This window comes from Scatophagus argus, chromosome 17, assembly GCF_020382885.2.
Source record: "Scatophagus argus isolate fScaArg1 chromosome 17, fScaArg1.pri, whole genome shotgun sequence".
Taxonomy (NCBI): domain Eukaryota; kingdom Metazoa; phylum Chordata; class Actinopteri; family Scatophagidae; genus Scatophagus; species Scatophagus argus.
The window spans coordinates 20,915,176-20,930,491 of record NC_058509.1 but is presented as its reverse complement, the minus strand read 5'-3'; the positions used below and the strand labels follow the sequence as shown (position 1 = coordinate 20,930,491).

The following is a 15,316-nucleotide window of genomic DNA, read 5'->3' as shown; positions in this document are numbered from 1 at the left end:
CACAGATTCTTCCTGTCAGGTGTCTTTCGGATGTGGCTTGTTTTGCCTCTCCATGTCAGAGACCTGACTGACTGACTGTTCTTCCTGTGTTTGAACAATGACAAACTCTCTGTGCTCCTGGTATAGTTTCAAGCTTTACATGTTTTCATACCCTCTAGCTATGATCCACACAGGCTAATCATGGAGGTCTACAGACAGTTGCTTAGCTTTCATACTAGTTTTTGGTATCAAAAGTACTGCGAATTGTGGAACCTTACTAGTGCTGTCATACTCCAGATCAGTCTTGGTCTCAACACTGTGCTCAAGACTAAACTCCCTGTGCACTGTTGACATAATTACTGTATTTGGATATGGAACTTCCTGCTTTATACAGCTGGGACCAGTCAAACTTCTAACTTTTATCAGGAAGCATAAAGAAAGGTAAGCTCAGCCTTAGCGAAGCTTAAAAAAAGAAGACAGTTCTATACATGCATATACTACAAATTATGTTTCAATTTCTGTGGCTGGTCAGCTATTTGCAGACAGCTGACATATACTGAGGAACTGTAGCTAGTGCAGCGTTGACTTTGTGAGAGACTGAAGGGGACAGGGTAATGTGGTGACAAACTGTTGCCCTTATGCTATGTTTTTGCTAGTGATAAACAATGACGAGACAGGCCATAAAGCCATGTAGCTAAGGAATATAAAGTCATGTTACATCAGCATTATAATACAGCACAAACGTCTGCTCTGACATAAACACTGACATTACATGCTGTGGGGACCCCCCCCCCTCACTTGGGTGATGGTGAGAGTGAAAGTAGTGCTTCTATGAAAACTTAACATATTAATTAGGCTCCTTTGCCTGGCCATAAGCGCAAGGCACATTACTTTACTAGAACACTAATTCTTACTTTGAATACACAATTGCAGATCAAAAGTATAACTTTTTATCCAGTCAAAGATTTACGTTTAAGATTTTGCTTGTGTGTTTTGAGTGTCGTGAGCTCCTCTCTGTCTGAAATGCTCAGTCACTCTCCTCACGCTGGGTGTTGAAAGATAAATACAAATTTACCCTCTTTCTGTGCAAGTATAATCACCTTAAAGATGGCTGTTACGCCAGTGTTATGGTTGGAAAATTAACTGGTTTGGTATCCTTGTGTAATTAAACTTTCAAAATACCCTTGATGTGTATGTACTGTGTTGATACACAAATGTTTTGACTTGCACAGACCTGTTCTTGGTCTTGATTTGGTCTGGACTTAAGTGGTCCTGACTCCAGCACTCTGTGACCTTACATGCACAGGTGTACTGTATGCCTCACAATATCATGTCCAGTCTACTGAATCTGCCACGGGGGGGACTTGAATAATGGTGGTGAAATCACCGTAATTTCCAGACTATTGAGCACCTGAATATAAGCCGCACCCAGTAAATTTGAAAAGAAAAAAAAATAAACTTGTACATATATAGGCCACAGGTGCCCACGTTGTCTGTCTCTCTTTCGTTGTTGCTCTCAACGTCACTTTCGTCTTGAGGCAAAATCCATAAACTCGCCCTGTCATTGTTTAAGCCGTGGGAGTGACAAATCAGAGGCTCTGAATGCTTACCCTAAATATTTATGGATTTTTTTTTGTAATGAAAGAATTAAATCTGTAGCATGATAAAGCATGCAAATGGAAGACAATGTGCTACTGTGGCAAAAATCATAATCACATTTGCGATTTGATTATTTAACCTGATCACTCACTGACTTTGCGAGTGTATGTGCACTTGTACATCGTGTGACGCCTTCCTGTTTGACAGAATTGGTTTTTACCTTTCTGGCTGATCAATGTCTCTGGAGTTTGGAGTTTAAGGCAGCTGGGCTGACACAAATCTAGGTTTAAAACTAAGTTTGTTTGTTAAAATCACTTAGGAAGTCTGACATAAGGCTGACCAACTCATTAAATTTGTTTTCATCTGTGATTTTGGATGCCAATGATTTTGAGAACCAGATAACCAAAATAAAGTGATGAAGGTCTTTTTTTTGTCTCATGTTATGAATCTAGCATAGCTCTTCTGCCCCCTCGCTAAAAAGGGTGCACTCACACCCAATGACACCACGCTGGGAGAACAGACAGGGATGGTTGCTGTTCACTGTGGCAGTCCTGATAGCTTGCGTTTGATGCGTTTGAGGACAGTCTAAACATATGACAGCTTACAGCGCATGTACTGACTCTTTACAGTGATGGCTGTGTGCACAACGCTCCCAGAGCTGACGGCGTGTCGCTGTGTCACAGATCGCAGACAGGACTTAATAAAAGGACAAGCTGAAGCCAATGGTACCGCAGTACTTATTACATTTATTTTGCTTTTCAGTTGAAGTGTATTTAATGTTCATGGCAATTAAGGTTTTTCAATTCAATGAGTGTATGTTTGTATTAAATAATCACAAGCTCAATACTGACCAAAATAACTCTGCTGAATATTCTTCAATATTTTTGCCAACCAAGCAACCTTACAGATTCATTGGTCACATATCAGATATGATATATCACCTGACATAGCATTTTGTCATTATTAATGGTCATTTTTTGTTGTTGTTGTTGTTCACTCTGATGTTGATTTTCGATTGGTTAGCTTGAAAAGATAAAGATTCTGTTCACTTAGAAAGCAGATAAGATAGAAATTACGTGTGATAGATAAATCTATTACATACAACAAATACTGGCCTGGAGTGATATTTATTTTAAAAATGATCTCCAAATTGTTCAACGCAAGACAGTGGGTTAAACTACACATTGTAACTAATTACTAAGCCTTTATCAAAGTCCTGTTGGTGAATAGTCACTAAATACTGCATTATAACCAACTGAGTGTGTGATCTGTGTATTTGGACATCTGATTACTTTGTAGCTGCATGGTGCTGTTTAAAGGTGATTTAATCAAGACAGATGCAGTGGATGGTGTGCGGAACTGCAGCACTTTTCAAATGGAGGCTGCAGATTTTTTCATGCATATAAGTGAAGTGACAAGCACAGGAAAATACCAAACCGTCAGGATGCTGCTTCACAGGTTGTAGCACAGCCACAAAAATAGGGCATGTTGCACTGAGAGCAGCAGTCTGCAAGTGTGTATTCTGACCAAAGGCTCCATCCACTGGTAAGCACTCTTTCAGGTAAACTCTGTGAGCCAACTGCTCAGGTGATCAATAGGCCCTTTTCACACAGCACATGTTGACATGTGACAGTAAGAAAAGCACAGGTGGAAATAATCAAATGAATGATGGGCCTTGCTTTTGTTCACACTGGCTCACCGTCACATTCACGGCTTACTGGGACACCTGAATAGAACGGAGCCATTGTTAATGTTATTAGTAGCACCTGTGTTTTTCCTACTATGACAAATCCAAATGTCTGCTGGGAAAAAGATCTGTTGGAATGAAAACCTGTGGCTCATGGTCAGACACATCTGCATTCTAGATATACTATGTCCTACAGCACTGATGTAGCAGTAGCATGTGACTTTACGCTACAGCAACAATCAAATTACATTTTATATGAATACATGAATATATTTATAAATATCAAAAAAATCAGAATCAGAATAAAGGAATTCTGATTCTGATATATATATATATACATGGGTAAGTTAACGTGTTAATTAATTAACACCGACAATTGTTTTATCACACATTTTATCAGTTTTTTTTGTGAGCAAGTGAGCAACGGACTTTAAAAATAATTATTATAATAAAAAACTGTTATTCTCTCTGTATGTGTGTGTGTATATATATATATATATATGTAACTGAATTCTAACTAAAACTAACTCTTCTTTCCTCTCTGTACAGACCAGTGATTTCAGACAGAAACAATCCACTGTGCTTCTTATGTGTAAATAATATATTCTCACCATCTTCTCCCTGCACTCATATCCACAGGCTCATCCAGGATGTTCTCCTTGCCATTCTTACTGGTTCCAACATGGACACCGTGGCCTCCCAGCCTCAGACTCCCATTCAGCTTCTCCTCATAAGCAGCACCCATTAGGCTCTGGTGGTGAAGGGTGCTGGCCCCAGGGCCCTTCCCATCTCCCAGAGGACCCGCCACCTCCAGGGCTGCTAGATCAGCTAGGTCTTTGCGTTTAAGTAGCGCCAGCATCTTGAGGCGCTCCATGGCCTCGTGGCCCTCCATTTTGAGGCGCTTAGCCAGCGCCTCCTCTCGCTCACTGGGTGACTCCAGGCCTCGCTTCAGTAGGTTGAGCCTCAACGCCTCCTCAGACATCCGCTCCATCCTGGAAGAGACAGGAATGGACAGAGGGGTTAACAGAGCCACATTAAAACATCAACTATCAGAATCTTAAACCACGACTGGATTTAAGACCAACACCCAACACATTCCTATTTAGCCTAAGGTACAGCTATACAAAATGAGACATGCTTGTCAAATGGCTGCAGAAAGCCCATTCCCATACACATTCCTCAAGTCTGATTAGGGAGCTGCGTTCATTTCTCTAAGTTTCCAAACCAACAATGTGACATCTAAACCACAGAAGTTATTTCTATGAGCCTCTATGCCTTTATTTTGATTTTTTATTGGGAAATTTCAGGTTTCAGTGTGATTTTGCTGTAGTGGTTACTACAACAGTGGATAGAAATTCTTAAGGTTCATTCTCTACAGACCATGAAATCCATTCTTGCTGAAATGTCCTGCTGGACCGACAGACAGTCCATCCAACAATTGTTAAGACCCTCTGCCAGCACAGTGAAGGAAACCCTACAGTGTGCAAAGAGGCAGAGTAGGAACTGTTCCATATCTAACAGCACCTGAGTGAAATTAAGATTTTCAACTGACCAATGTAACCCCGCTGACCCCGAGAGTCAGTGCAGTGAAATGCCAGAATGCGACAGGGATAAATACATAATCAGACAACATGAGCAGCTGATGGTAAGCTCATTCAGATGGAAGTGGGTTAAACACAGTGGGCTAAGAATAGCCTGAATCTCTGCTCTTCATGGTGGCGAATATGTATGTGAGTGTGTGTTACTATATGATTAATACCAGTCAGGAAGACTTTTGTAAGGACAACAATAATCCAAGTCTTATGAGCACATTAGCCAAGTCATGTGACTGGCTTGAGCCTGCGACAGCGCAGTGAACCAATCAAAAAGCTGCGGCACAGCACAAGCTGGATGAGGAAATGACAAAGCAAAAACACTCACTGTAAACTTCCTGGAGGCCCAGTTTTAAAATAAATTACTTTTTAAAACTCTTTCTGAAGATGTGGCCGACCACTTGAAGAGACAGTGCATACGAAATGGCTAAAACAGGGTCTCATCTGGACTCAGAGTGGAGCATTACTCCTGACGGTTAGGTTCTGGCTTTTGTTCAGCTAGTAGCACTGTTTTGTGCAACATTAAAGCTCACCAAATAAACACCCAAAGAACCCATAGAATTTTATATTTTGAAATTCCTGTACCTGAAAGAACTGTGACAACAGCAATCTCTCCTATCGTTACGACATGAGTAAGAGGCTAACAGCAACAAGTATTACAGAAGAAAGAAGCGTTACATTCACATAAAGCCACCATGACTTTGCTGGTTAACCATTTGGTGCTGTGTTATGGGAACCTGTGAGTCTTTCTCTAGGTGTCACCAACTAAACGTGCAGGCTTTGCTTCTATCGTCCCATCGACGGTTCATCAAGTGCGTCCACAGACAACATGCCAATGGCTGCTTTCATTTGTAGCACTGCAGCACAGCATTAACAACACCTGGACTGGCTTGGCAAAAAAGTCATGTACGCCAGAGTGTCAGTGACTGTAATTCAGACAGATTTAATTGGCCCCGTTATCACTTAATCAGCTTCCTATTAGCAGATTATTCCTGCTGGTGTCATTCTATCGTTTCCCCTCATCTATTGCATCATGGTGCTGTGGCTGCCACCGCTCTAATCTGTTCATTCTGTCCTCCTGTAACATCTCTGTTATCCCCCTCACATCTACAGCAGCCTCTTTAATACAGGGAGGAGTCTTAATGATGGCACAATACAGCCCTCCCTGCCACTTCTTTTTCTCTAATTAATTTGTGACGCAGCTGCAGAGCCCAGTCGTCTCCTCTATTTGCCGAGAGAAAAACACAAGCAGCTCCTGCAACCTCTTGGCCGAGCCTCCACCTTTAATGAGCCAGAGAGCACCACTGAGAATGGCGCTGATGAGCCAATCAGGGTTGGTCTTGTGCTGCGCGTCAGTAACTGGCACCACACACCCTTCCCCTCCCCCTCCTTCCAGCCACTGCTGCCGCCGACTGCCTTTACATAATATAATGACTGTTTTAGTCAGCTGCTACACAAGCCACATACTTTTTCGCCCTCTTTCTCCTCTCCCCCCCTCCTCCCCTCTGCCTCCACCCATAATCCCTCCCACCACCTCCCACCTACTCCACCCCTCTTGCTTTGGGCACTCTGCCAGGCCAATACAATAAAGGAAAAGAAAAGAAGAGACATAGCATGGGAGAGGTAGACACAGGGCGGAGGTTGACAGAGAGCGACTACAGTTCCACATAGAGCCAAAACCACGCTTTTCTTAAATCCAACGCCAAGGCAACGTCTGATAGGTAGTCATTTTCATCAAAAATTTCATCAAAGACCTCATCGTGCTGGTAACACTACGCTAACACAGTGTGGAGTACCAAAGAAGTAGCTCTCCATCATAAAACAGCCAATAGACGGCGTCCAGACATCCAAGTACAGCGCGGCATTCCAACAGAAGGCAGGATTTTGTAAGCCCCCTCTCCTGCTCCAGCTGTACAGTACCACAAAGAAACCCCTCCCTGCTCCTCTACCCTCCCCCAATTCCTCAAACCCCAATTCCCCCCCCCCCCCCCTTCACTGTAAAAATAAACACATGCTTACTTTCAGGGGCCCCTTAAACGTAGCCAGAGCTGAGGGCTTCGTTTGTTCATATTACACCAGCCAATCAGGAGTGGATATGAAGTATGTGTAGGCATGTGTGCACGGGCGTGTGTGTACAAGGGGGGTAATAAAGGAGTGACATGGCCAAGATACACTGAGAGCGGAGGGATTTTTTTCTTCATCTTGCGCTATCCTCGCTCTTTGTGTGTAGGCTGTGTGTGTGTGTGTGTGTGTGTGCAGGGCTGGAAAGGAGGCAGAGATGGCAGCTCTCTCCTGACATAATGCCAACTCTTAATTCCCTCCTCCCATCCCCCAACAGATACACACAGACACACACACACACACCATGTTCTTTATGCACAGAGCTGTCGATCAGATGGCTGCTACTAAAATGTCCTCCTCAGAATCAAGCCAGCGGCCTTTCGTTATACTCAGAGTCTTCCTGTAAGTCCACAGCCGACAGTCCCCCCCTCGTCCTGTCCTGCGTATATCACCAGGTTAACACCGTTTACCAAACGGGCCCATTGTCAGCTGACCGAGTGTAATGGTAATAAGGCCATTTGCAACTGCACTGAGGAATCTGCTGCTCATTTCACGCATGATCTGCATCATGACAATTCATTTGGCTGATGCAACTCCACTCCTCCCAGTCTGCCTTCTGTCTTCTCCACCACCTCCACTTTCTCCTGTTCCTGGACTCTGCTTTTTACATACGACCGGGGGAAGCGTTTTGTTTCATTTTTCAACAGTTTGACTCATTGGTGGATATCAGGCTTATCGCTGAGGTGCAGCAGCCAGATGTGTCAGCCCTCACTTCTCATCTGTACCCGAAGACAAAAACGTGCAACTACTGATCCGGTGCTGCAAATCACCAACTGTATGCATTTGTGCCATTAATCCTACTGTCAAAATGGTGGTGTGGGTGCAAAATGGTGGCTGTGGCACAAAACTGGCAGGACCCTGAACCAAAATCAATATCACATAAGGCTACAAAGGCTTCCGCATAGCAGATGGTTTTGAATTAAAAAAAAAAAAATCTGACTTTAAATTGGATTTTATTTTTTCTTTTCCTTGAAAAGAAACACCAGAATTGGTGCCTTGTGGTCGTTAACATCCATCCATCAAACTGAATTTATCTCTATTCTGACATCTGATTTCAGTGAGCGATCTGGAGCGATAAACCGGCTGGTTTCATTTAGAGACTGCTGTTACAGAGGACTGTTAGAGAGGTTCATCACATGGTGTAACGACAAACACCTGAAACTCACTATCAGCAAACCCAGTGTCCTTGTAGTGGATACTGCCAGGTAGTAAGTAAGCCAGCACTGTTGAAGTAGCGGGTAGCTGTAATGTAGCTTTTGTTTGCGAGAACCGTCTCAGTCAGCAGTCACAGGTAGCTTCTGTACTGGTTAGCTTGACTTTACTCATCCTTCAGCTCCTCAAAGTGTTTTTCAGTGTGTTCAGTCACAGTAGCTCTCAATGACATGTACTGAGCTAATTTCAATAGCTCAACCTCTACCCCCTGGCTAGCAGCGACATGAGTTTTGACTGTGAGCCATCCTCAAACATGGCAGCTGGGTGCTTGATCTTTATGCGTTACAGCACAGTGTTGGTACTGCAATTAAACTGGTAAGTAGCGTCAGACAATTTACATTTGATTTTGTCATCTTTCTGCAGAAGGTTTTCTCACACTGAGCTTCATTTAGCTGACTTATTCTTTTTTTAACCTCAGACTGCTCACGCAAAGCTGTTAGCTGAGTGTATGTGGACTGTCCAGGAACCTCCAGGAACATTCACTTCTGTGTGTGTGTGATTAGGCAATGCAGTACCTTGCCAGATGTCACAGCAATTTTTTTTTTTTATTTTGGCCAATGAGCTTGATGAGTCTTTTTGCTATAGCTCCACGCCCAGCCTTACACACACCTTTGCCTCAGCTTCAGTTAATTTCAGCTAACCAACAGATGTAGACAAAATTGTTCTTTGTATTCATCTGCAGCACATCACTATCAAGAATCTATATCTCCACTCCCACTGTCTCTCCTCTCCTCATATTAGGCAAGAACAACCCTCTTGAGAATGGCAATATTATTATAAATGTATTCAGATGTTTAAAGTAGTACTCCAATGATTTACCATTGCACTTTTATAAAGTTGTGGGACTTTACACCTCTACAGCACAGGCTGAAATATCCTGGCTTTTAGACCAGAATACAGGCCAAGCACTACAAACACTGCACCTTACCCTGAGTGTCAGTGGGTTAGCACCGGCTGCACTCTTAAGACTTATTGGCAAATTCTTTGATCAGAAATTTTCTAATGTAACTCAGAAGACTTTTCTTACATGACACTATATTTGATTTTGGATACTTCTTTATTTAGCACTGCAGTTTGGCAGATTGTTTGAGAAATAAAAAGTTAAATCATGTTTTGACCTTGGCAATGGCATTGCAAGAATCACCTGCTTGGAGGGCCCAAAGACAAAAAAAGAGCTCCTGTCAGCCCCTCACCCGATCCTCCCCTTGTGCATTGTGTGAAGTGTTCCTGTGCTGAAACATTACACAGCTCCAGGTTGTCTGTGGGGTTATTTGATTAACCACACATTAATTTAGGAATAAGCAACACGTTGGAACTGTCTACAACTGAAACTTCAAGGCAGGAGGTCAAGATCAGCTATAAACCACGGCACACCTTAAGGCCCCATATTTCATTGACATTGTGCTTTAGTATATTCACATATTACCAAACAAAGTTCATTTACCACAAACCAGGGCCCTGGGAATCAGGGGCCTTGGGACAGTTGCCTCATTTATCCCTTGGATATTAACGCCCAAACTCTTGTATCCTCTCTGGAAGTTATGTCAAACATGTTAAGATTATACCCAATCTTAGTGCTATAGTGCACTTCGTTGGTTAGTACTACAGTTCATTTCAGTGGTGTGTGCAGCTGTGATACAACACAAAATCTCATTTCATCTGCAAATTACCTTAAGAGAAAAATAAAAGACAAAATATACCATGTAGAAAAAAAGCTCCTATCGTACTCTTCCTCACCTCAGCTCTGTTTCACTGGCACAACCAGGCAGTGTGACTACTCAACAGAGTAAAGTTTAAATATAAGATGGGAACAAATGGCTGCCATAGATAATAGTAACAAGACCCTCGAAGAGATGGCCCTATGGTTCTGTACTGTTCTAATTTCCTCTGTTCATTTTACATATCAGGATGGAAGCACATCTACTGACATTAACCTGTTTTATTGGTTGATATTGTGATTTTAAAATGATGATTTTTATCTGATGCTCAGCAGCTTAAGAAGGACGTCTGACCAACATAGTAATTATGAGCTGGAATCAAATGTCTGACAACAAAAGCAGAGAAATACGTAAATGAGAACAACTCTACACTGACTTCAACTGGATTAAAACAGTGCAACTAAAGTTGAAATCAAATAGAATTCAATATTCAAATATCATATATTAAACTAACTTTAACAAATGTTGACAACCAAAACAAAAAACAGGCATTTATATGTGAATTTTATGTCAAAGAAAGTTTATTTAAACTTCCCACAGGGGGAAAAGAGCCACATGGGAGGTGTTATCTACTATGGTCACGGACCTTTTAGACATACAACGAACTGGATCACGGGGTGGTTCAAGTAGCCACACGCAGACCACACGGTATATAGACTGATGCAAATAATGTAGAACCAACATGATCGTTGATTATTGGCCAGGAGTTCTGTTAAGTTACAATTACACAGTCGCTTGACTAGCAGTTAAATAGCACAAATTGTGTGATTGTCTACTAACAGTTACCTTAATTAAACAAGGTGCTGCAAGGACGGGATCGGACTGCTCTACCATTACGTTAAAGTATTGTTAGCCTAAACCACAAACTAGCTCATTGTTTCCGCTGTTAACATTTATCCATGGTAAGTAGCATTTCACACACATCTATCGAACGCTACAATTATTATTATTAGCATTAAGACTTGCCACTCAAAGATGAAACCATATGGCAGCCATCTTACCTAGGTAACCTTTCTGTAATTGGAACCTATTGTGAAAGAGGCTTGTAATCCTTATGTTTTTGGACCAATACATCTATACTGGTTTTATTCAGTGTAATGAGTGCAAGACAACTGTGCCTGTTTAGAGTTTCTTCTGTAACTATATTTCACACAAACTGCACTTTTTGCGAAAGTTAAAAATCAGAGAATAACTGGAGGCAGCTGTCTCATATGAATAGGTGAACAGGGTTGGGTAGACCCACATCTCCCACATGCCTCCTATATGAGAAGGTCTATTAGTGAGGCCTCCCACGGCCAGAACTTTGAGCATTTAGTGTGATATACAGTGTTCTGTATGGGAAAGTGAAAATCAGGTCAAAATGGGAACAACAGTTTGTAGCTGCTTTGGGATTCATTTCATAGTCCGCCTGTGATGACCACAGCAACCCAAACCACATAGCTTGGCTGCTGAGATTCTTAACATCATCCATGTCCATTTAATCTCCCAATATGTCATTTTTACACATTTGAGTAATTCTTATCCACGTGCTGACTGACGATCAGATCGTCGATTATGCTGGTAATTGTCAGCAGTCAGGTGGTTGTTACATTTGTTGACCTCTATTCCCACTGCACCCTCGCAATCTCTACTCAACAACTGGACAAATTGAATCACCACCAAGCACTAATAACTCTAACACGTAAATAGTGGAAATAATAATAACCCAACTTTGTTCACCACAAGCCACCATGTGCTGAAACAGCTTCACAAAAAAGCATCTATAGCATTGCTCTGTCATAATTTTATAGAGGGAAACAGACCCACATCATAGTGGGACATAGTTGAGACACCCCGAAAACGTTTCATCTGCCTTTACATCAATATGCACAGTGACAGATAGTCAGAGAACACATGGGCCACATTTTTATTCAATTATATGACAGTTAATGAGAAATAATGTTGCTGTGATGTTAGGAAATTCATGGGTCAGAATGTGGACCCTTATTCTCGCTGGTATGGCGAAAAATACAAACCGGCGCAACCGGTGGGGCACCAATGCAGGTGAGAAAGTGACCCAAACGGAGCATCTGGTCCAATATTTTACAACAAATGCACCAGACCCAAAGTCAAGATTATTCCCAGTTATACCTGGTTCAAAGACTACATGGAAATGTATCTGTTCTTTAAACAGTCCAGTAATTCACTCAGAACCAAACTGCTCAAAATAATCACATGTATTATTTGTTGATATCCAGGTATGTCATCAAGTAACCCTTAACAAAAAACAACCCCCCCCCCCAAAAAAAACCCCCAAAAAACAGAGACAGCACCGAACTCAGCGGGGCACATAGACAGTCCCACCTGTTTCTATTTCATTAATGCTGCTGCGCCTTTGTGACTCAGAAGAGCAGAAATAAAGTCCCGACTAGCTCATGTCTTGTCCGCAGCGGACAGTAGCTTGCATGTAATCATACCAACAGTTTCAGGAAACTACCAGAGGCAGCTACCATCTGGCTTCTTTAGCCAGCGCTAGGACAGACGGAGAGATGTCCGGGAGCAACAAACCCCTGTGACAACAGGAGGCAGTGGCTCCCACTTGCTGGTCCAGCTGATACACTGGAATAGCATCTCAACAACACACACGCATGCACGCGCACACACACACACATACACACACACACACACACAAACAAACACACACAGTGGCTGTCTGGCTGTAAAGGATGCTGATGATGGGGCTGTTGGGAATACAACCAAAATTTGCATATGGCCAGTTTTTGACACTAATGAGGCCAATCAGAATGAAGCCCATAGCAACAGAGTTGTAATTGGTTGTGTGGAGTGGCTCAAGAGATGATGGTTGTGGGATGCAGATTCAGAGCCAGTGGGAGATGAGCGTGGCGTTTTGTTGTTGCTTAAATTGATCGGTGCGTAAACTCCGTACAGAAGCCACATCCAGCAGGACCGCAGTGTGATAATTACACACACTTCCACCTGCTGACTGTGTATACACGGCACGTAAGGCAACACACACACACACACACCTTCCACCTAGCGCTCAGACACAACGCTGCTCTTTATTAAACTAGACAACAGCTCATTGTGGGCGTTGCTATGACAACCAGTCGTCTATTTTTAAGCTGTGCCACTAATCAATTCCTGTTCTACTGTCGCCCGAGGGGTGGGGGTTTGCATGTGCGTGTGAGGGTGGAGGGTACTGATGGGAGGGGATGGGGGGGGCAGTGGTAGGGGGCAAAGGGGAGAAGAAGGAGGAGGAGGAGGAGCAGTGAATGTGCAGTTGGAGACAAAGAGCATAGCAAAAGAAGTGAGAGAAAGAAATAGTGTCAAGGATTCATCTCATACCAACACACTCAACAAAACAGAATTCTTCATCCTCACCACTGTCTGAATGCCTCCACTCCACCTCCAACCAAACTCCTGCTCTAAACACTAAGCCTGTTCACCAGTCATCCACAGAAGGTTACCAAGTATCATTTTGGTAAGTGGTTAATCGCTTTGAAAAATTCAGCTAATACTATACACACATCGACGGGTTATAGCCTTTCTAATGTGAGGACTGTTTTTCATTATTTTGGACCGTTAGACTAACTAAGCTTAATAAAAATCATGTCAAGCTCTGAAAACTTTTCATGGAATTTGTCATTACTGTATTTTGGACATTTAATAGACAAAACATTTTAGCAAATGAGCTCAGTCTGCCAGTGTAGCAGCGCTGCTCTCCTTATTGACAGCCAGGTTCTAAAGCGTGAATATTTTCCTCAATATACGAGTAAAAATTTGAAAGTGTGTGAATGTGAAAAATTACTTTCTCTGAGCCCAGATGCTGAGAATGGCGAAATGCAGCAACTCATTAAGCTATAACTCTGCAAATCTCTCCTCTGTTTCACATTAGAAAAGAGTTGCAGTGAACATATCATTCATGTAGCAGGTTCTCAATTTTAGCTTTCATAAAATGACTAACTAAACAGAAAGTCCCCTATCTGGATTAAGTAGCTTGTCAAAAACATGGTGTAAAAACAACTAGGCTACAGGTTATTTCGAATTCATTATACACATTTAATAAACATGTCATATCTTCTGCTGCTCATCTCATTTCCAGGTTGTAGCTACAGTTTGTCAATATTGATTAGGCTGTCATTAAAACTTCTGTGACTACAGATCTGCTAAAGTGGTCAGTTGTTCAGTTTTGAAGGGAAACTGTTTTAGTCTATGATATTTTGAAGTACAAGCATTGAAATGCATGATTAAATAAGTGTCATTTATCCTACATGTCTCCACATCCTCATTGAATCCATGCTGGAGCCACTCTTTCAGCGGGTGCTGCAATATCACCTCGATTATTTTAGCATCAAAACTGTCCTGATCTCTACCTTACAGTTTTGAAATATCTAAAAATATAATTGTGATTGAGATTTAAGGTCCAAGGATTATTTGGCCCAGGTATAACCTAACTATTAGAGATCTAGAAAATGAAATCACATACACGATCATCTACGATACAACTCAGAGGTGATCTGCAGTGTTTCCCCACCACAGGAAAGAAACAAAACATTTTATTTATGTCATGTTGTGAATTCTTCATGTTCAGAAATATTTGTATTCACAGGCTTATATTTTTAAATGATGGCTTGTTTTCTTCTTATGTGCTATGTGTTTCCGCCCTCATTATCATAGTTACCAGTGCAAAAGTGACTAATGACAAAGGTTAAAAACAAAATATGTATCATATAAAAAATAATCAAGGTGCCCAAACTTTTTCTCTGTGGCAAATCTTCAGTTTAACGGTGGCCCATGGGCCAAAATCGGACTTGAAAGTAGGATCCCAAGTTAATGGACTGACTGCATGCACAAAGTGTCACTTCACCTCCCATGCTCAGATGACAAAATATATTTAATTATTTTCAATTAAAAAATATATCTTGCGTGTCAAATTGAACCTTATCGTGGGCCAACTTTCAACAGTCCTGGTACAGACTCATACAAAAATCATCAATCTCAATCATCTCTGCCTGTATTTACTTGTTTTGTCATTATTTTGTGTATGTATGTGTCTGTATTTAGGAACAATTCCAAATAAAGACTGCTTGTTGAGTTTCATTACCTGGACATCCAATAGTGGCATTTTGACTACCTGAGAATGAGACCGCACAATCAACTATCTTTCTCCAGAATTGCTTATTGGTGTGTTTATAAAAGCAAGGGACAGTTGCTACATATTATGCCTTTAAGGTGCAATGTCATTGGTGTAAGTTTCATGTGGCACAGTAACAAATCTCTCTGTATTTCATAATTATATAATCGGAACTTGGCCATTAGTTGTTGATCTGTAGTAAAGGTCATATAATGATGAAAATGGACAGACATCCTCCACCAAAAGGGTTCAACTTTTCATAGCAACCTTCCAC

At 41.8% G+C, this 15,316-nt stretch overlaps 1 protein-coding gene across 1 annotated transcript in view; it reads right to left on the bottom strand.

The window, feature by feature from the left end:
• Positions 1 to 15,316, bottom strand: part of gatad2b (GATA zinc finger domain containing 2B) — a 47,552-nt gene that overhangs the window by 20,151 nt on the left and 12,085 nt on the right. Inside the window, exon 2 of the mRNA XM_046417307.1 lies at positions 3,877 to 4,257. Coding sequence (XP_046273263.1) covers positions 3,877 to 4,256 — 380 coding nt within the window. The 5' untranslated portion in view covers position 4,257. The remainder of the gene's footprint in view (positions 1 to 3,876; positions 4,258 to 15,316) is intronic.